General features: G+C 38.5%; 3 protein-coding genes across 3 annotated transcripts; all 3 read right to left on the bottom strand.

Moving 5' to 3' along the window:
* Positions 1–7,422: 7,422 nt before the first annotated feature.
* On the bottom strand, positions 7,423–10,675 carry LOC147853939 (pentatricopeptide repeat-containing protein At5g27110-like). The gene has a single exon (XM_087332439.1). The coding sequence runs from the start codon at positions 10,383–10,385 to the stop codon at positions 7,584–7,586; it is 2,802 nt and encodes a 933-aa protein (XP_087188565.1). The 5' UTR covers positions 10,386–10,675; the 3' UTR covers positions 7,423–7,583.
* Positions 10,676–11,523: 848 nt separating this feature from the next.
* LOC147853938 (uncharacterized) lies at positions 11,524–13,769 on the bottom strand. The gene is made up of 4 exons (XM_087331814.1): positions 13,628–13,769; positions 12,748–12,854; positions 11,978–12,056; positions 11,524–11,882 (listed from the first exon to the last, which is right to left on the bottom strand). Exons 1-4 carry the CDS (start codon positions 13,628–13,630, stop codon positions 11,835–11,837), a joined length of 237 nt encoding a protein of 78 aa, XP_087187940.1. The 5' UTR covers positions 13,631–13,769; the 3' UTR covers positions 11,524–11,834.
* A 3,749-nt stretch (positions 13,770–17,518) lies between these two features.
* LOC147853937 (uncharacterized) lies at positions 17,519–20,900 on the bottom strand. Its single transcript, XM_087332484.1, has 6 exons — positions 20,781–20,900; positions 19,763–19,841; positions 19,203–19,671; positions 18,574–19,107; positions 18,227–18,486; positions 17,519–18,121 (listed from the first exon to the last, which is right to left on the bottom strand). The coding sequence occupies exons 1-6, from the start codon at positions 20,863–20,865 to the stop codon at positions 17,893–17,895; spliced, it is 1,656 nt and encodes a 551-aa protein (XP_087188610.1). The 5' UTR covers positions 20,866–20,900; the 3' UTR covers positions 17,519–17,892.
* Positions 20,901–21,346: the final 446 nt, after the last annotated feature.

Raw genomic sequence — 21,346 nt, 5'->3', positions numbered from 1 at the left:
TGATTTGACGGAACAATTTCTCAACATGTACAAGGTAAAGTACAATGCCGACGGTTCGGTCAACTGGTACGAGGCCCGATTAGTGACCAAGGGATATGCTCAAACCCATGACATAGATTACGATGAGACCTTTGCATTGGTCACAAAGATGATGACTATCTAGATGGTTCTAGCTGTGGCAGTGACAAAGGGGTGGCATCTTTGTTACGAAGGCACTACGGCCCTTCTGTGTGCACAACGGATCGTGATGTGCTGGATCGTTTAGTGCTCAAGAAAGAAAGGAAGGGGAAGGAGACTTACCTCTGTGTAGCAAACCAAAAAATTTCTTCTATTTCATTACACGCAAAGCTCAACTCGCCCTCGTCAATTTTTTGTTCTCTGTTTTTTCTTCTCTCACTCTAAGTACAACTTCTACTTCTTTCTTACTTTTTACCTTAGTTATAAGTGACTTATATATATGCAACTAATTAGCTGTCAATAGCTAATTAGCTGTCAATAGCTAAATAGTTGTGCATAGCTAAATAGTTGTTTCACCTTTATGTCCACTAGTAGTTAATTAGCAAATAACTACTATAGCTTATTTCTCAATAAGCATCACATACCTTTGTTGATCTTGCTTCTCAACACTCCCCCTCAAGCTCAACTTATCCTTTCTTGGGATCATGTTCAATCTTCTTTTCTTCATGCTTTTTAGCTACCATGCCGATGGTTATAACTCCCATCATGTCTCTAAACTGTGTATGTTTTTCCATGCTCAATCCCTTTGTAAGAATATTAGCCACTTGCTTATTTGTACTTACATACATCAGATCAACTTCTCCATCAATCACTTTTTCTCTAACAAAGTGATAATGCACTTCAATGTGCTTTGTTCTTGCATGGAACACTGGGTTCTTTGCCAGTTGAATGTTGCTCATATTGTCATACCAAATTGTGACTGCACCATCTATATATTCTCCCAAATCAGAAAGCAATCTTCTTATCCATACCTCTTCATAGGTAGCTATTGCAACTCCTCTATATTCAGCTTCATTACTTGATAGTGCAACAGTAGCTTGTTTCTTGCTACTCCATGAAATAGCTACACTTCCCAATGTAAACATATATCCACTTGTGGATCTTCTGTTAGTTTGGCTTCCAACCCAATCAACATCTGTATATCCTTCCAACTTTATGTCCAGATCAGCCCTGTAAAACAATCCATAATTTTGAGTAGCTTTTACATACCTCAAAATTCTTCTAATGCAGTCCAAATGTGGCTTTGTTGGCTGTTGTATAAACTGGCTGACTAATCCAACAACATAACTCAAATTAGGTCTTGTTATGGTCAAATATATGAGGCTACCCACCATAGACCTGTACATGTTTACATCTTCTATTTTGGCTCCCAAATCAGTTCTTATCCAGTGGTACACCAATAGGTTTGCATCCAAGCATACCATACTTCTTCAACATAGTTGTTGCATATTGTTTTTGCAACATACATATACCACTTTCAGATCTGATCATCTCAATGCCAAGAAAGTATCTCAGCTCTCCCAAATCCTTCATATGAAATTGCATTTCAAGATTTTTTTTCAACTTGCTTATTTCATCCATGGAATCACCTCCAATGTTTAAATCATCAACATAAATCAAAATAACAACAATGCAATCATTTATCCTTTTCACATACAATGATGGATCAACCTTTGACATTTTGAAAGCAAATTTTTTCAAAGATTTTGAAAGTTCTTTATGTCATGCCCTTGGTGCTTGTTTCAATCCATAGAGAGCCTTTTTCAACCTGCATACATATTTTGGATGCTTCTTATATTCAAAACCTGGTGGTTGACACATATACACTTCTTCTTCTAAGTTACCATGTAAAAAAACATTTTTTACATCCATATGGTGCAGAACCCATCTTTTGGCTGCACTCATAGCAAGTAGTGTTCTCAATGTTGTCATCTTTGCAACCGATGCAAATGTTTCATCATAATCAATTCCATGCATCTGGGCATATCCCTTTGCCACAAGTCTTGCGTTATGTCTACTAACATTTCCATTGGAATCATGCTTTGTCTTGTAGACCCATTTGCAACCTACAACATTTTTTCCTTTTGGTAACTTTACCAAATCCCATGTTCTGTTTTCAGCCAATGCATCTATTTCTTCTTGCATTGCATTCACCCATTTCTTATCAAATTTTGCTTCATCAAAACTATTTGGATCAGGGATTTGTACCACTTTAGACATGTGTGCATAATGCATAGCCATATATGTGTCATAACCAAATCTTTCAACAATTTTTTTCTTTCTATCTGATCTTCTCGGTTTTTTATTTGCATCCTTCTTTGCTTTTTCCATACCAGGTGTAAAAGTGTTTTTGGAATCTAAGCCATTGAACATTAGAAGCATATAAAGTATGGATAATTCACATTTGGAGGCTAAGAACACGAATCAAGACCTTAGGAAGAAGTCAAAAGTAAAAGTAAGAGGCCAAAAGAAAAGTAAAAAGAGAAAAAACGGACCATAAAAAACAGTAAAAAAGGAATGTTCATAACTCCTTCATATTTCACCCAAATATTATGTTTAAATATGGGTTAGAAAGCTTGTGAAGAGAGTTATCTATAGCTTTTTAAATCACTAACTTTGGAGCTCTGATGAGGGAGGTATAACGATTAGAAGGTCATTGGGTCTTAGCTAAAACTAGGAGATAAAAAGCTTCTAAAAATAGCGTGAACGAGGAAGAAGAAGAAAATTATAAAAGAAGAAGTGGAGGTCCGAATAGAGGGGGAGGAGTCCTAGGAAGAAGTATCTTAGTGGAAGAAGATGGTTTTTAGGAGTGGGTTTGAGTGATGGGTAGTAAGAAGGTCTTTGGTTTTTAAGTTCATTGTGGGGTTTATCCTATTTGTATTGACTTGAAGTGGAATATTATAACATTCTTATCTCTTTCTCATCTTCCCAACCTTTTATCTTAATTTCTTGAGTTTTCCTCTCTAAATCGTAGTTATCTAGATCTATATAATCTATTATAATTCACAACTCCATCTAATCGGCTTGGTCAAGCCCTCATATTGTGTGTACGACTATCATCTGTCTTATACACCCTATCACCAGGGATTTTCAGGGCTCTTATACCAAGCTCATCATCCAATGATGTATCTGAATCTACATCTTCCATGTTTCTAGACCCATCATCAAGCATTTCATATTCTGGCATTTTCTGTTTTCCCTTTTTATCATCATATTTTTTATGTCTTGCATGTTTTCCACTCCATGCATTTGAATCAGATTTACTACCAGAGTTTTTTTATGGTCATGTACATTCTATTGATGTTGAACTTTGTTGTCCAACATTGTTTCCATCTCTGTGGTTATCTCTTACATTTTCAGATTTATCGTTGTCTTCATTTTCATTGTCTTCAATTGTTTCTACATTTTGTTTTGGGTTGTACCAGCTGCCCAACTCATCAAATATTACATCCCGACATACCACAATCTTTTTTGTCAAAGGGTTATAGCATCTATACCCTTTTTGCTCCTCTGAATATCCAACAAAAATACATTTTTCAGCTTTTGGATCAAGCTTACTTCTCACTTCAACAGGTACATGAACATAAGCAAGGCATCCAAACACTTTTAAGTGTTCTAAACTAGGCTTTCTGCCATAGAAACATTCTTCAGGAGTTACTTAATGCACTCCAGATGTTATACATCTATTTAGAATATAATTTGTTGTGTTTACAGCTTCTGCTCAGTAATACAATGGCATATTTTTTTCAGTCATCATGGCTCTTGCTATGTTCACCAGAGTTTTGTTTTTCCTCTTAGCAACTCCATTTTGTTGTGGGGTATATCTACATGTGAACTCTTTTCTTATTCCTTGATTGCATAGAAAATCAGAAAATTCATTTGAGAAGTGTTCTCCTCCTCCATCAGATCTTAAACATTTTATTCTAGTTCCAACCCGCTTTTCTACCATGCATTTAAACTTACGGAAACAATCAAATACTTCACTTTTTTCTTTCATGAAATAAACCCGTGTTTTCCTTGAGCAATCATCAATAAATGTTACATAAAACTTACATCCACTAATTGATGCATTTTTTGTTAGTCCCCATACGTCTGTATGTACCAAATCCAACAAATTTTTGCTTACATGTCTTTCATGAGGGAAAGGCAACCTGTTTTGCTTTCCATATTGACATGCTTCACATATTTTGCTCATCTCGCAATCTTTCAACTTAGGCAATCCAGCCACTGCATTTTTCCTCAACATATTTTTCAAGGTTTGCATACTTATGTGACCGATTCTTTTATGCCACATTTCCACATCTGAGATTACACACATTCTTTCTGCAAACATGGCTGTAATCTTTTTAGGCATATCCACATCTAACACAAACATCCTTCCTTGACGTTTTCCTTTTGCAATAAGCTTTCCTTGTTTCTCTATAAAGCATCCACTTTGCTTAAACTTAACTTGCATTCCTTGCTCTACTATTTGTCCAATAGAAATTAGATTTTTTGCAAGGTTTGGAACATGCATCACATTCGGCATATATTTTGTTTTTCCTTTTTCTTCCCACAATGGGATATCTCCAACATGCTCTATTTGGTGAGTAGTATTATCACCTATCTGTACATAACCAGGAATCTCTGGTTCTCTTAGACTTTCATAACTAGTTTGCATGTCTTGTCATATGATTAGATGCCCCAGAATCTAAATACCACATAAACTCTTCATTGCATCTCTGTGAACATTCAGCCATTGTTGTTGTTTCATGTTGCACCACAAATGCACCATCTTTATCACAGTCTTCACTGGTTGAGGCATAATTATTTTGTTGTCTCTTCCCTCTTTTTTCATCATTTTGCTTTTTATAGCATTCAGCCTGTGTATGGCCTGGTTTTCCACAATACCAAGAGCCATCATCATTCAAATAAGTTTGCTTACCTCTGCCTCGATTGCTCCCTCTGCCTCTGATGTTGTTTCTTCCACTTGTAACCAGTTATCCTCTTCCTTGATAAATATTGTTGTTGGTTCTAGCTAAACCAAATCTTCCATAGCCTCTTCCTTGACCTCTTCCAGCACTATTGTAGAGGGCTTGCCGCTTAGTCTCAGAGTTTCCTTTGTTTACATCATCCATTTGATTTCTTTCTTCCACTACAAGCATTGAAACTAGGTCTGGAAAACTTGGGATGCTATCCCTTGTGAGAATAGATGTTTTGAAGCTTTTATATTGAGGTCCTAAACCTCTTAAGCATATTTCCACTTTATCATCATCTTCTACCTTCACATTGATAGAAGCAAGTGATTCACATATGCTCTTTATTTTCAAAGCATACTCATTCACTGACATCTTACCTTTTTCCAAGGTATTTAGCTTAGCCTTCAACTGAAGCTTTCTAGCCTTGAGTATATGGCAGTTATGGAAGCCGGCAAGGAAGTAATCTGGATGAAGGACTTCATCGGAGAGCTAGGGATCGGACAGGAGGAATACAGGTTCTACTGCGACAGTCAAAGTGTCATCCACCTTGCAAAGAACGCAGCATACCACTCCGGGACAAAGCACATCTAGCGTAGGTATCATTGGCTCCGGGAGAAGATAGAAGATAAGGGTGAAAGCATGGGAATGGGAACAATTAGCTATGTCCTTGACATAGCTAATTAGCTATCTAAAAAGCTACATGTAATCTGTATATTTTGGCATTTTTAGGGATGATTAGAATTTGATCTCAAATAAAGACTAGCTAAACGGTGGACCATAAATGGTAATATTTCCATCCCCATCATAAATGATACGTATCTTTAAGATCTTCCAACTAAAAATTAGCTATAAAAAAAACTATTTAGCTGTGGTCAATTTACCAGCTAAATAGCTATAATAGTGTTTCCATTCGCATGCTTTCACCCATAAAGACTTCGTGTTGATGAAGATCCACATGGAGGAGAACGGATCGGACATGTTGACCAAGGTGCTGACAGCCGACAAGCTAGACGCATGATGAAGGTGAATCGGGTTGACGAAACATCCCATGCCGGCGTGATGAGGGAGTTTGTTGGGAATTCAGGTCCCTCCAGATGGGATCGGAATGAGAGTTGGACGAGCCAGATGAGACCCGAAAACCGGATCAAGGGAATCTGGATGGATCCGATGCAAACCGGATCCAAGGACATATTTGTAAATATGTTAGAGTAAGCCCATTTAGACTATATTTGTAAATAGCCCTAAAGTCATATGAGTATAAATATGACTTAGGGCAACCACATAGTGAAAGCGAATGTGGTTATCATTCTTGTAAGTGTGTTTAACCAAGATAGAGACAAAGAGAGAGAGAGAGAGAGATACAAAGTGTATCCACCTGTTGGCGAAGGGAGATCTCAAGGTCGTTGCCTCTAAGACCTTCATTCTTGTAACCTCTCTGAGATCTTCATATAGTGATAGTTAGGAGTCTGTGGACACCCGTGTTTTTTCCCTATTAGGGTTTTCCAAATAAAACACACTGTGTACTCTTTACTGTTGTCTGTGAACATGCATTCTTCTCCTTCTTCCATTTTCTGTGTTTGATTCTCCATAGAGCACTTGAAGACTCGGTTGTAGCCAAGCAATATTCCGCTCAAATTTCCCATCGTATTTATACTTATATAATTTTGGAATTATTTACAAATATGACCTCAACGGTCACGTCTGAACATATTTACTAGTATGTTCTTATTTGCTAGTTCGTACCAAATCGGACCCGACTCCTTCCGGATCTATCTGATCCGGTATCCGGATACCTTCCGGATCCATCCAGTCCGGTTCCCACCTTCGTCCCGTCTTATCCGGCTCGTCCGGTTCTCATCCGGATCCCCTCTGGAGGGACCTGTTTCCCAACAGGTCAATGGTATAATATGCAAAGCTCATTGGATTGGGCTGATTTATGGAAAATGACGCAGCCAGATGTTCCTGTATTTACCTTTCATCACACCACCCACTCTTCATACTATGCAAGGCTTGATAGATGGTATTTGTTGCATGCTAGTCAGTACGAAAATTTCACATGTACAATGCATATAGATCATGCTTTCGAGTTGTCAAATCATGTTCTTGTTTGGCTATCTAACAAAAACTTCTTTAAAGAATGTGGCTAACGGATCTTCAACTTGCTAAGATCATAATCAATTTGTTTTTAGCTCAATATATAAATTGTTACATCCTTAAATTCTTGTGAGACATAATACAAATAAAGATCAAGCCATAGAGACAAAACAAAGGACAAAATGCTTATTATATTATACACAACTCAGAATGTTACAAAGTAGTTTCAATATTGGCACAAATCCCCAAGGAGAGTCAGGAAGAGTTGGGACAACACCACTCTGATCCGAGAGGGAGAGAGCACCAAACATCAACTTCTGAAAATGAGAATGAGCGAATGAATACTTTTTTCCATGCCTTCTCTTATATAGGTTGATATGCCTGTTGGGACTAGCCGTTCGAGGGCTAGCCGATGGGACTGATAGTTGGAACTGTCCCAATCCTGTTTGGGACTGACTGAGTGCACCGCATAAATTGTGTCGGGCTAGTGAACTACTTCCCGTGGTGGTTCTCTCACACAAACATTGTATTCGAGAGCAAGACATAAGCTGCAGTGTTTCTTGGATCAAGTTCAAATACTTTTCTAGCAGCGTGTAATCCTTGGGTAACATTAACTTCATGTTTGCAGGACGCAAGCAATGCAATATAAGGAACAACACTAGGTTCAAATGGTATGAGCTTAATCAGCTCTTCGGCCTCTTCTAGTTTACCTGCCCTTCCAAGAAGATCAACTATGCTGACGAAATGGTCACACATTGAGAGCATCCCACCACCACCATCACATCCTTGGAGAGTGAATCGAATGCAAGCATCAACTGAACCAGTATGACTACACCCATTTAGAATATTAAGGAAGGTTATATCGTTCGGCTTGATTCCGTTATCTTGCATCTCATGTAAACTTTGAAGTGCATTTTCAATCTGCCCATGTTGAGCATACATTGAGATTAGTGTCGTCCATGTTATCATGTCATGATTTTCCATCTGTTGAAATACATGTCTCGCGAAAACTATGCTCCCACATTTCGCATACATGTTGATAAGGGAATTTCCAATCACCACCTCTCTCATTCCAACCGAATCACACTCTATAGAGGCATGCAATCTCATTCCTTGAGTTAAAACGGAGTGTGATGCACATGCAGATAAAGCACATACAAATGATGTTTCATCCGGGATTTCACCTTGTTCTTGCATTTGGTTGAAGAGGACAAAGGCCTCTATAGCCTTACCCTGCTCAACATAAGAAACCATCATTGCATGCCACGGAATGATCTCATAATTTTCATCAAAAATTTCTCTAGCTCCATCCAGACTACCACATTTACTATACATTCTGATGAGAATGTTTTTAACGGCAATGTCTTTCTGAAAACCATTGGCATTGATGTAAGTGTGAATATGCTTAGCATTCTTCAAAGTTGCAGAATATGTACATGCTGAATACGTAGCATTGAGGAATGTGACCTTGTCTCGAATCTCTCCCTCCATTATCATTTGATAAAACATGTGATGTACTTTGTCACTGAAACCATATGATGCCCACACTTGCATCATTGAATTCCAGGAGACTTGATCCCGTTGTAGTATTGCCTCAAACACTGTTTCTGCATTTCTGAGGGATTCACACTTCCAATACATGTTTACAAGTGCGTTTCCCACCATAGTATCTGACAGAAGTTCAGAGTTTTGGATATATGAATGGACTTGCTTACCCAGTGTAAGCATGTTAGACCCTTTACATGCAGAAAGTAAACACATAAAGGTGACTTTTCTAGGCATAAGACTTTCTTGTAAAACTTGTTGAAAAATCTGAAAAACTTCATTTGTTTTGTTCTGCTTCATAAGCATTTCAATAACTGCATTGTAGGAAAAGATGTCAGTTGCCTGCAAATTATTATAAACTTTTTGTGCATTGGTGAAGTCCTCACACTTTGCATACATATTTACAAGCGAATTCCCTACAACAACATCAGTTTCTGGATAACTACTATATAATATAGAACTGTGTATTTGTTTTCCAACAGTAAGCATTTTAGCCCTGGCACAGACAGTAAGAATAAGTATGGATGTAACTTTATCGGGGAGAATTCCTTCACATTCCATCTGTTCAGCTAGCATTAGACCTTTGCTTTCCTCTCTGCGAACATACACTGACATAAGACCATTCCAAGAAATGATATTCCTGACTGTCATTTCATCAAAAAGTTCTTGAACCATAAAGGTATTACCACATTTCCCATACATGGTAAGAAGTGCATTACACACAGCAACATCATCCAAGTGCAAGTCCAAGTCAACAATAAGGGAATGTAACCATTCACCTAAACCAAGCATATCATAGGTTGAACAAATACGAAGCATTCCAATCACAGTGATCTTATTTGGTCGAACTCCACTCTCCTGCATTGTCACAAAGCAATGAAATGCATTTACTTCCTGATTATAAGAGACATATAAGTTAATCATGGCATTCCACGTAGCCACATCTCGCTTGCACGTGGTTAAGAAGATCTTTTCTGAATCCTCCATGCTACCACATCTCCCATACACATCAAGGAGCACGTTTCCATTGACTACATGGGATTCGAATCCAAAGTCAACTATACAATGATGAATGAATTTCCCTTTACGTAAATCTCTTAAACCAACACATACTTTAAGAACACTAACAAAAGTTGCCTCGTTTGGTTTGACTCCACAGTGCATCATCTCTTCAAAGAGTTGAAGAGCTTCAATGTCATGACCATGTTGAGCATAGATGGAGATCATGGCAGTCCAACAGACCACATCTCGTACAACTACCTGATTGAAAACATCTCGAGCATCTCCAACATATTCACACTTCCCGTACATGTTCATAATCGTTGTGCATATGGAAACATCATTACTGATATTACCATCTCTATAGAAGATACCACAATGCAACCTTCTTCCTTCTTCCAGATTCTTCTCGCTAGCACACACCGACACAACACTCATATAACTGATCTTGTCGGGGATGATACCCTCCTGCGAGAGCTGATTATACATCGCCATAGCAACTTGGCTGTTCTTCTCTCTAGCAAAGTGGCTAAGAAAGATGTTGAATAGTGTAACATGTCGTGTCAAGGGAAGCTTTATGAACAAAGACAATGCGTCATGTATAGCTCCATAGCTCCCATAGAGTTGTATAAGAAGGTTGCAGAGGTCTTTCCTCTGATCCAGACCAGACTCAATGACAAGGCCATGTACATGCTTACCCAAAACAATGTCCTTTCCTTTCGCACAGTTTCTCAATGAAGATGATATTCTTGCATAGGCATTGTTATACATAGCAACTTTACCTCAACATCCACTTCATGCAGTGAATGCCTAATCATCAACTCTAAAGAGGTGAAAACATAACGACTCTGTTACAGTCTTCTTCTTCTTCTTCTTCTTCTTCTTCTTCTTCTTCTTCTTCTTCTTCATTGCTATCTTTGTCCAGTTCTGCTTCCATTCAACTCTCAAGCCTCCATGTTATCATCATCATCATCATCATCATCATCTTCTTCTTCTTCTTCTTCTTCTTCTTCTTCATATGTAGCTCTCAAGACCCATACTGTGTACACAACAAGAAAACTTACCACTACAAACATGTTGCTTGTAGTTGTCACATAATAATACCATAAAACCATTGGTGGCCAAAACACGACCGAACCAAGCAAAACAGAACAAATTTTCAAGCCAAAAAACTCAGTAACGCAACAAAAAGGTGGCCGCCTCCCGTCCAATCCCAATTCATCCAACTGACTTATCTTCTATCACAATTATGTTGGCCACTACTACTTCCCACAACTTCCTCGTTGTGTAACAAAGCTCTACCATGCGGCTTCTCCCTCATTCTCGTGATATTGCTTATCAAGCTTTTGGGTCCAAAATTTCTTGGTTTAGAGTTAAGGATGAGAGGTTGCCCAAGTTACCTTCCTTGATAAGAATCTTTTTGGTGCAATATGTTCTCCTTCTATATAACATTGGTTTACTTGGAATCTACAACATTGTTGGCTATAGGTTGCATCAATTCTTATCAATGGTCTTCCTTTATTAATTGTTGAAACAATCAATTAACAAATGGCTTATAATTGCGTAATGCTTCAAAGTGATTTATACAATCGATAAGCGGGATACTCATCTTTTTCAATTTCATGAAATTGGACATATTGGTTTGGATGGCAAGATTCATTCTTCTAAGGTTGTGTACATAAGTAATTCTAGTCCACTCAAACCATGTTATCAATGTTGGACAAATTCCAATTTGCCATCACACATTATAAGACATGATGGTGTTCATGAATGTTGAACAATGGTTTGTAAAAGACCATTTAAGACAATATGATTGACCAATCCACCTCTATTTCCATTACCATGTCGATACCAAACAATTACCAATGAGGCACCGAAGATCCATCAAGGCAAGTTCAAGTTACTCGTGATATAAATGCCTTCTCCCGATCATTTCTATACCCAAACAATAAATGCATGTTGCTACAAATTTTGAAATTAAGAACATTACAGAATAACCAAGAATTGCAACAATTCTGCACTTTTGTCATAGACGCATGATGAAATTGCTCATTTTTCCACAGTAAGTACTTTATATGACAAATATAGGCATTCTACATGCCTAAATAAAGAGTTAATCCACTTGTTGTCCTTAAATAGGTAAAAAAACTACTGTGCTCACAGACCCCATTCTCTCTTCTCTTAGACATGTCAAACATGCATCCTCTTTTCTCTTAGACGTCAAACATACACACCCGTCCACAGGAGCAGGAATAGTGACCCAAAACCCTGCAAGATTAGAAAATAAACATCGATATCAATAAAATGTAGCAACGCGACAATTCATCATTGCCTCTCTAGATAATTGAACCTTCAGCACCAACCAGGAAAAAAGAAGCTATGGTTCCTGTAACAAACTCATGGACAATGCTCCGGCTTATTTTTGATGTTGTGACTTGGTATCTGCATCAGCAACATAAGGGGCAGTGAGGCATAGAGAATCAAACCAAAACAATGGATCTAAAGGATGTATCACGAATCTCAACTCCACATAAAAACTTCATTTCAAACGTTACAAGTTACAAAATCCTTATTCAAAAAGGCAGTCCATAAAGAATATTTTGTTGAGTCACTGATGATGAATGGGGATTCAATAGCTTAGTTCCATGCCATGCAATTTTAAGTATTTTCCAAATATGCATTTAAAGAGTATTGTTATGCCTAACTTTGTATTTTGTGTTCCAGAACAATGTTCAGAATCCAGTTTTCCTCTTGACAAATATGAAAACATTCGTTATTGATCACAACTCGCAAATGAAGTTCACAAACAACAGCCATGAATCATTGATTGATCACTGTTGCTAATCTCCATTGTCTCATACAGTTCACAATTTCTTGTGGGCTGATTTGCAACACAACATTGCATATGCCACTAGCATACTTTCCCAATTATTTCTTGTTATATACTTTGCATTGTCTATCATGTTGTATACTAGCACATACATTTTCTATGGGATCTGTTCAACGGTGAATATACATGCATGCTTATCATGTGATCCCCTATTGCATATATTTCTACAGAATCCCTTCAACTATGATATACATGCATACTATGTAAAAAGAAAGTTTCCAGGAAAATATATTACAATCTTACATGAAGAAATAGGCAGCCAGCATGAGACCAATGCTAAGAAGCGATGTTGCCAACACTGGGTACATTCCCTCGGACACTGGGCTATAAATGGGAGGACTTGAATCAGCCTGCACCACACATTAATAAACAAAAAATTTAAAAGAATATGATAGCGCATGTCCAAACCAACTCAAAATTTATTGCCAAATAATTTGCAGAAGATTTCCAAATTTCAATGGGCACATCATAAGACTGATATAAATTTGGTGGATAGATGTGAAAATGCCATAAATTGTCAAGAGAGATATACAAAAAATAGCATCAATTTTCAAGAGGGATAAGTACTTCAGTTTCCATGAATGAAGATGATTGATAATTTGGAAACCACTGGGAAATCTCACAAATTACACTAAGGATGATGTTTTTCTATACAAACACACACATTTATAAAGCATTCTATCCACTACCACAATATCTTCAATCTCATGTTTGTACATATCTAAATGATGATGTATTTGTTTATTTTTAGAATTAAAAATTCCTTTCCACTTCCTTCCATAACCCTAGTTGTCTATACCCTAAGGTCAAAGATTGTAGATCTTCCTCTCCATTTGAACATCACTTTCAAAACTAAATGCACATGGAAAATTTGCATAAATTGTCTTGAACTTTCTAGCTTCTACCTTCATAGTTCTATAGGTTAACACAAATAAAGAATCAGAAATCTACAGAAAAAAGGGAGAACAAAATAAATTAAACATAAAAGAAAGATAAAAGCTGATCTAAAAATCAAACACCTTGAAAAGAAAAAGAATGAGCAGGAAATTATTTAGATCTATGGGGATCTGAATCTCCTAGAGAAGGAGAGGACATTAAGCGAGATGAGGAGATGGGATCTTACCATAGCTTCTTTCCGCACACGCAAAGTTGGTGTTTGTGAGGAGGCGGAAGGCACTTGATTTACCTCTCCTTGGTGTTTCCTTCGTGTGTATTCTCTCTCTCTCTCTCTCTCTCTCTCTCTCTCTCTCTCTCTCTCTGGGTTTCTTCAAGTGTGAGTGAGGAGCTGAAAAAAGCAATTCATTTGGTTTGTGGGCATTTTTTTAAGTGTCTTTACGTAATTGGGCCTCCCTTGAATCTCCGTCTCCGATCACACACAATTGGGTGTGTTTGTTATAGCGATTATGTATGTATGTGTTGAAGTGTTGGGGAAAATCGAGTGAGGTGTGTGTGGGTGTGTATAAATTTCTGTGTTTTTATGTATGTTTTCTTGTGTAGGCGTGTTGGTGTGTGGGAGGGGTATTTGGGAGAAAAGAGGGTGTTTCTCTAAATTGTGGGTAGGCAAGGTCTTGAGGTTATTGAGGGTGAAAGGAAGGGAGGGGAATGAATTTGGCCAGCCGAGGTCACCCGTAGTTGCCATGGTGGTATTAATGGAGACATCAACAAGCAGCACGTCTCCAAGAGAGGGGTTGTTATTTGATGAGGGAGCGTGTGGGCCTTGGAGAGAGGGCGCACATGCCTAGAAGAGGAGTTGTGTGGGATTCATTAAAAAGGATTATGAGAGCCCAAACGGAATAACCATGCCAAAGAGAGATATGAAGTGAAGTAAGGGCAAAAGATGAAAGATGAAGAGGTGGCTCGCCACTCCTTGCCAAAAATGGTCGATGATATGGCCCTTGAGAATTTGAAAATGAAGGAAGAGACCAACATGAAGGGAAAATCCATGTCGAAGAGAGGGATGAAGTTATGCAAGGGCAAATAATGAAAGATGAGGAGGTGGCACACAACTTGTAAAAAATGATTGATGATATGGCCTACGAGAATTTGAAAATCAAGAAAGATGCCAACACAAAGGGAAATTACATGCCGAAAACATGGATGAATAAATCAAGGGCAAATGATGAACGAAGAAGAGGTTGCACACACCTTGTAAAATATGGCCAATGATGTGACCCGTGAGAATTTGAAAATGAAGGAAGAGGCCAACACCAAGTTTTATGCGGTATATGAAGAAAGGACCAAGGGAGAAGTGGTGGTATAGACCACCTTCTCGTCATACATCACAAAAGCGACCAATGACAAGGTTGAACAAAAGAATGAGAGGACATTTGGAGGCAATCTAGATGATGCAACATTGTGCATCTTAGAAGCTTAACACGGGAATGAAATTGAGGATTTTGACGGCAATTAGGATCATGCAATGGAGAGAGTCTTCAAATCTTTGCAGTCAAGTGACACTAGTCTCAATAACAGAATCGAGGAGTTTACGAGGGATAATCTGGATGTTGCAGCAAGGAGCATCTACAAAGCTAAGATAGCAATGGGCATGGTTCGGTTTGGTTTCAAGGCAAAGAAACCGAATTGAACAATTTATATAAAACAAAAACCAAACCAAATTGTTTAGGGAAAAGTTAAAACCAAAACAAACCATTTAATATGTAAAAACTTTAAACCAAACCATTTAAACCCAAACCGTTTAGGGAGAAGTTGAAACCAAACCGAACCATGCCCATTGCTATCTTATCTTTCCCCACCAACTCTTCCCCCTCACCTTAGGTTGTGTTTGGTTCCTCAAGTGTCACGTTATAATTGATTTCACTGCCCACTAACTTCTTGTCCCACGAGCTCCCCCGATCCCCCTCCTACACGATAGCCCTCTTGTCCCCCACCTCAGCCAAGTCCAGGTGGCCCTCAGTCCATAGGAGCGATTGATCTTTCTCCACCAATTGATCTTTCCTCGATCCCCCTCCTACACGATAGCTCTCTTGTCCCCCACCTCAGCCAAGTCCAGGTGGCCCTCAATTCACAAGAGCGATTGATCTTTCAAACAAATGGCCTCACGGGATGCCTCAACAAGACCCCCAAGCAAGAGATGGCCACATGAATCAACCCTTTTCGAGCACTCTATGGGCGTGACCATCGCCTCCTACCAGAATCGTCCATTGACGTCCATTCCAACCCTACCAACATGGATAGTGCCACTTGGGAGTTCTATCTCCAACAGATGCTCCCCCTCCTTTGACAAGTGAGCTCCTAAAACCTACAAGTCGCACAACAATGGCAGAAGCACCGAGGGATTCGACTCGTTCATCGTAGTTCGTGCCATTAGATCCACCACGTACTTGCTTCGACGCAATTCCAACAACCGATTCACCTCTTCCCATGTTGCCCACATCAAGCCCTATGCCACCCCAGGACCAACTTTTGATCCCCGTTCTTTCCCCATGTCATAAACCTCCTTGTTTCTCTCAGGGGGGAAATGTGGTGTGCATATGTTCCTTTGTGCCACCCTTTTAGCACACCCTTTTAAGCATGCATGTACCTAAGCCAACCCACCCTTTTAGCACACCCTTTTTAGCACGCATGTAGTTAAGCCAATCTAAATGGGTACCTTTGTATCAACTATAAATTGAGCTAGAAGTAAGAAGCTAAGTAGGCTAGTTTGATATCTTATGTGCACTGCGCAATATGTAGACATATATACAAACAAATTTAAAGTATACTTATATACATGCTCTTGCATGAATATACACCTGAATGTGTTTTTGTGAAATCATACCAAGAAAGGCGCACATATAAATACATTGAAGTACTAAATGATATGTATTCACTTGGACCGCAGGAATTTGTTTATAGGTTGAATATGGGTATACTAAAGAGCTTTGGTACATGTGGAATCACATTCAGCCAATGTTGGCTGCAACATGATGTTTTCAGAGGCCATAACAAATGCCATCATTATTTGGTCCCTTTTTTTACGATATATACTTATGGAGTGGAAACTATTATGTACAATTTGTAGATTGCCTTTGGCATTGTTAATTTTAATACCAATGGAGCATATTTTTTATGGAAAAAAAAAAAAAAAAGACCTTAACGTAAACACATACAATTCACATGGTTCACATACACATCCATGTAATCTACATTAGATTTTCCTTCCTACACAAAGTAAGCACCCATGCCATACAAAAATGGCGAGCTCCACACTAAATATTATTCCCAACTTTTCATCAACACCACTATTGTCAAAGCCATCTTAACTAGTTCAGGTCACTGATTGTCCCATTCAACTTTCACACATGTGCATCGAATGTATATGACACCACCATGGATGGTCAAGATTGGTTATGGATGTTACAAGTGTATCTTATGGATGGATCATTAGCCTAAAAGTAATGAACATTTTCATACGCTCACCTTCATGTATCAATGCTCACAACCATGGCTGAATAGAACAAAAGCTCACCACAAGAATTACCTAGGTGCTACTTATTTAGTTCCAAAATACAGCATTTTAAACTTGGTAAATTGAAGTAGTTCAATGTTATCACATTCATGATTAAATTTTTCATATATGACAGCCCAAATCCTTTCTTAACTTAAGGTGTTCAAAACTTAAAACAGCCTTACGTTCAAGGATACAAGACTCGATTAAATCTATTGTTTACATAAAGAGAGTGCAAATGTCGTTTCAAATTAATGAATGTATCATGTAAGTTATCCAGAATGACAACTTTTAATTAGTTGGCTTGACACCAGATAACCCTAACCATGAATCATTTTCCTGTGATGATCTCTTGGCAGTATCAAACTATCAATCTATACCTCAACTACCTAAAGAATAATAAGATAATCAATCCTTTCAACAAAATAAGACCTGGCCAAACAAAATGAAAGAGACAAACCTTCGACAAAGATATTCAGAAATATTTTATTAAACCAAAAGTAAAATCTAGAGCAGCTCAATTTCTACCAGCTGTTTGGGACATTCTGAGAGAAAAAGAGAGAACAAATCCAACTATCAAAAACTCAAATAAATCAAGAGATTTCGTCCAAAGAATTTTCAATAAGATTCCCAATTCTTGTTTGCTTCAAAATAGGGACTCTTGCCAGAGACAAGTGTATAAAGATGAAGGAACCCATTGTAATTCATAAAACGAATGCGGGCTCCAAAAGAAAACTGAGGGTTTTTCAAAATAACAATTCTTTATAGCTGAAATATATACCCTCTTCATCTTTGGAAATGAAAATGTCTCTCATTTGGTGGTCTATTTCGTCCAACTTCGAACACGGAAATAGCATCACCTTTTACTGATGTATCCCACCAATTGACTTCTTTCCAAAATGGCCCAAAAAGCATCAGAAAAAAGGGCTTCAATGAGCGTATCACCTCTTCAATACCTCATCTTCCATGTGAGTGAGTGCCTTCAAATCTTCAAAGCATATTGACATGGCATCCAATCCAATCTCAATTTTGTTGAGCATCTGGCTCGATTGAGATGCATGCCATGCTTGCCCATTGCTGGTACATAGCACATCCTTCTTTGCATCAGGATGCAAGGTCGGAGCAGGTAGAGCTATCCACCTTCTTTGGTTTAGAGTAACCTCATTCAAGCTATATTAAGTAAATACATGTGTAACAAAGTCAGCATATATCCTCCAAAACAGGATGTAATAGAAATGAGTATAGCTTCTAATTATTCCCAGAGTGAGGAAATACCTGTCTAATATGTTGGGGATATTCGGAAGCTCTTTCACTTTATAGAACACGTCATAGACTCCATTTCCTCGTTTTCGAATGCTGTCAAGAGTCCCATATCTCTCACAAATAGAGCGAATTTGGGTTTCTTGAGTTATTCCACCGAGCCTGCTAAGTCTCACAACTGTTGTGATGGGAAGGTCTGCCCTAGCAATGGTGAAAAGTTTGCTCTCAAGTTGGATCTCCCGGATGGTTAGGGCATTGTCCATAGCCTCTTCTGTCTGTTAACAATTATGTGTGCTATAATTTATCTTCATTCCAAATATCATTGCTGCATTAACCAAGTTACATCAGAGCTCACTATTTACCTTGAATTCAACGTAGACAGTGCAGGTTCCGTTCAATCCAGGCTTCTTGAAGGAGCCAACAATTTCTCCATGAGTAGAAAGAGCATGCTTCACGAGACCAAGGTTACAATGGGAAGGCACGTTCTGGATACACACTGTATACCCAGAATATGGAGCAAAACTCTCTTTGGTTGCTTGTGCTGCTTCATTTGAAATAGCAGTCCTTATACCTTCTCGAGGTTGAATGCTCTTTGTTTCAGGAGCTCTGAGAGCATCAAAGATAACAGGCTTCGCTTCCTTATTCATTTGTTGATTCCAGTTTCCTTTCGATCTTGGATTTGAAAGAAAATCCCTTGCTAAACCACCTGAAGGATCAATAGAGCTCCTATTGGATGGTATGTCCGTACGAGCAAAGGAACCATTTGAATCACGTGGCTTGTTAAGGAAATTGTGGTTTCCTGGCTTCATCTCCTTTGATCTTGGAAGACTGCCTCCTTGGAACCCTTTCTGCTGCTTGTTATTTGGTGAATAGTCCTTTCTAAATGCATTGCCTAGCTGCTTAAAACTCAAAAAGATGGGAAGGATCAAAATTAGGAAAGCCTTTCATTTATTAGATTATGAACGAAAACAAGGCAGGTAGCATCTCTTACTGATGTTTGACTTGTATTCCTAAAAGTGCTCAAACCACTCCCTGAATGAGGCTGATCCAAGTCAGCAAAATCATCAATATTTTCACTTTCTTTCCCACTAGAAGAATCTGGTTTACCCACTGCTGCAACGGCTTTATTTTTCACAGCAATCTTACGGATCGAACTCATAACTTGCGCCCACTTGCTGTCTTGTATAGACTTATCTTCAGTACTAGTGACAGTAGTGGCATTCACATTGGCAGAATGATGAGGATCTATTTTTACACCATCTTTCTCACTAGTTACCGAAATTCGACTTACAGTCGTCCCTTTACTTCTCATTTTATTTAGAATAAGCTTTGAGAGATTGTCAGTACTTTCAGAAGAAGACTGCTCATTTGTACTCTTGGTCATATTGGAAGAAAACCGATGCCTTCCTTTCTGAACTGTGGCATCTTGTGTCATAGCCTCCCCTTCAAATGCAGATGACCTACACACACAGCCCAACTTTCTTCTTATTTCGCTAATATTCAGTAATATAGTTCAAATTTCATGAGTGACTGAATGTCCATAGCATATACCCAGATAGCATCTCATTGCTACAAGATTCTTCAAGTGCTGCACTCCCTGCACACCATCTTTGTGTAGTTTTCTGCAATACTACAGCACCATGCCACATAAATGCAACACATTATATTCCATTTTTAAGTTCAGCACAAAAGTTGGTTAAAGACTGATCCTAGTTTAGTTAAGTTCAGAGTCTCGTTCAACTTGATCCAAACGAAGACTGATGTTCAGTCCTAGCAAAGCTCGAATCTGGTTACACTTGTCCTGGTCAAATTAGGTCATGGTTGAGCATGGTCCTAGTTCAGCTCAACCATTTCTATCTTCTCATGTAAAACAGGAAACTATTTCAGGTCATTCCAACTTAAAGCTGGGTCAGAGTAAAACTTAATCAATGTGAAGTAAGATCCCGCAAATTCACCAAGTACTCCGAACTTCCACAGAAAAAATGTATTGACTCCCACGAATGAGCATAATACTTAAGAATATTTAAATCCAACGTCTTCAACATTACGTTATTACCATAATGTTAGGTGCAAAAGATGAGGTAAACTACTCTACACTCTCAAAAGCAAAGGTTGTTGCATTAAGCTACAGCATAAAACACATGCATAAGTAGCATTACTAGTAACTACAACTTTTGAAAAGCGAAGGCTCACATTGAGTACAACGCAATATGAATTAGCCACTATACAGTTAGTTTGAAAGGCTACACTACACTTTCAAAACCTAAAGAAGTGTGTTGCATCTTCTTCAAGCTCAAATATAATATGTTAATAAGCAAACAGTCTCAGAACTTCCAAAATCAAAGAAAGTAACTGCATTTGTTTCCCGCATGTAAAAACTAAAACAAAACAGAAAAATATGTATTTCTGAAGTGTCATGGCAAAAAACTAGTTTTTCTGATGCTAAGGCAAGACCAACAAGAAAAAGAATCATCTTCCAAAGCCCTCATTGTGACACAAAGAGACAAAAATGGAAACCGAGAGAGAGAAAGATAGAGAGAGACTCGAATGTTTTCTTTTTGTGTATTACCTGTGAGATGGAGGATCTGATGATTCCGAAGAGGAGAAGGAGAAACGAGGAAATGTTGCGACCTGATTCGAAGGAGGCGAGCCATATCTAAGGTTGGAGGAAAGAAACCTGTCGAGGGAGAAGAAGAAAACAAAAGGTGGAGATGATGTCACGAAACAGGAACGCGTGCCTCTGCGTGCGGTAAGTTGTTAGGGTTAGGGTTAGGGTTAGGGTTCGGGCAGGGGGGCACACTGTGTTGTGTGGTGGATGATGTATTATTTCTTTAAACCCTCCATAGACCCTAAACCCTTTCTTTGTATTCTAACTTCTAACTTCTCAAACTACCTTTGAGAGAGAGAGAGAGAGAGAGAGAGAGGAGTGTGTGTGTGAGTGTGTGTGTGGATCGGCCCTCACTCACTCGGAATTGGGAAATTGTCGCCCCACGACAGACATCAGGTCTTTCCTCCATTCATCTCAATGCTTCATAGCTTGCGCCGTCTTTTGATTAGAGCATATTGCTTACCATGCAGTCAGTCACCTTGCATATAACTTCACTTCATCATGCACTTTTTTTTTGTTCATCAATC

The sequence above is a fragment of the Azolla caroliniana genome, unplaced genomic scaffold (assembly GCF_043228905.1).
Source record: "Azolla caroliniana isolate FFs.n. ecotype wild unplaced genomic scaffold, voAzoCaro1.0.p SCAF_16, whole genome shotgun sequence".
Taxonomy (NCBI): domain Eukaryota; kingdom Viridiplantae; phylum Streptophyta; class Polypodiopsida; order Salviniales; family Salviniaceae; genus Azolla; species Azolla caroliniana.
Note: the sequence above shows the minus strand (reverse complement) of the source record. Positions and strands in the feature narration are given on the sequence as shown.

What these genes read in the sequence shown, in the direction of transcription:
- LOC147853939 (XM_087332439.1), bottom strand. Translation starts at nt 10,385, where the DNA reads ATGTATAACAATGCCTATGCAAGAATATCATCTTCATTGAGAAACTGT.
- LOC147853938 (XM_087331814.1), bottom strand. An exon ending in CTGGCTGCCTATTTCTTCAT is followed by an intron (nt 12,057 to 12,747) that starts GTAAGATTGTAA and finishes TTGCTGATGCAG; the next exon opens with ATACCAAGTCACAACATCAA. An exon ending in CCATAGCTTCTTTTTTCCTG is followed by an intron (nt 11,883 to 11,977) that starts GTTGGTGCTGAA and finishes CTAATCTTGCAG; the next exon opens with GGTTTTGGGTCACTATTCCT.
- LOC147853937 (XM_087332484.1), bottom strand. Translation starts at nt 20,865, where the DNA reads ATGGCTCGCCTCCTTCGAATCAGGTCGCAACATTTCCTCGTTTCTCCT. An exon ending in GGAATACAAGTCAAACATCA is followed by an intron (nt 19,108 to 19,202) that starts GTAAGAGATGCT and finishes AGTTTTAAGCAG; the next exon opens with CTAGGCAATGCATTTAGAAA. An exon ending in CTGTCTACGTTGAATTCAAG is followed by an intron (nt 18,487 to 18,573) that starts GTAAATAGTGAG and finishes AATTGTTAACAG; the next exon opens with ACAGAAGAGGCTATGGACAA.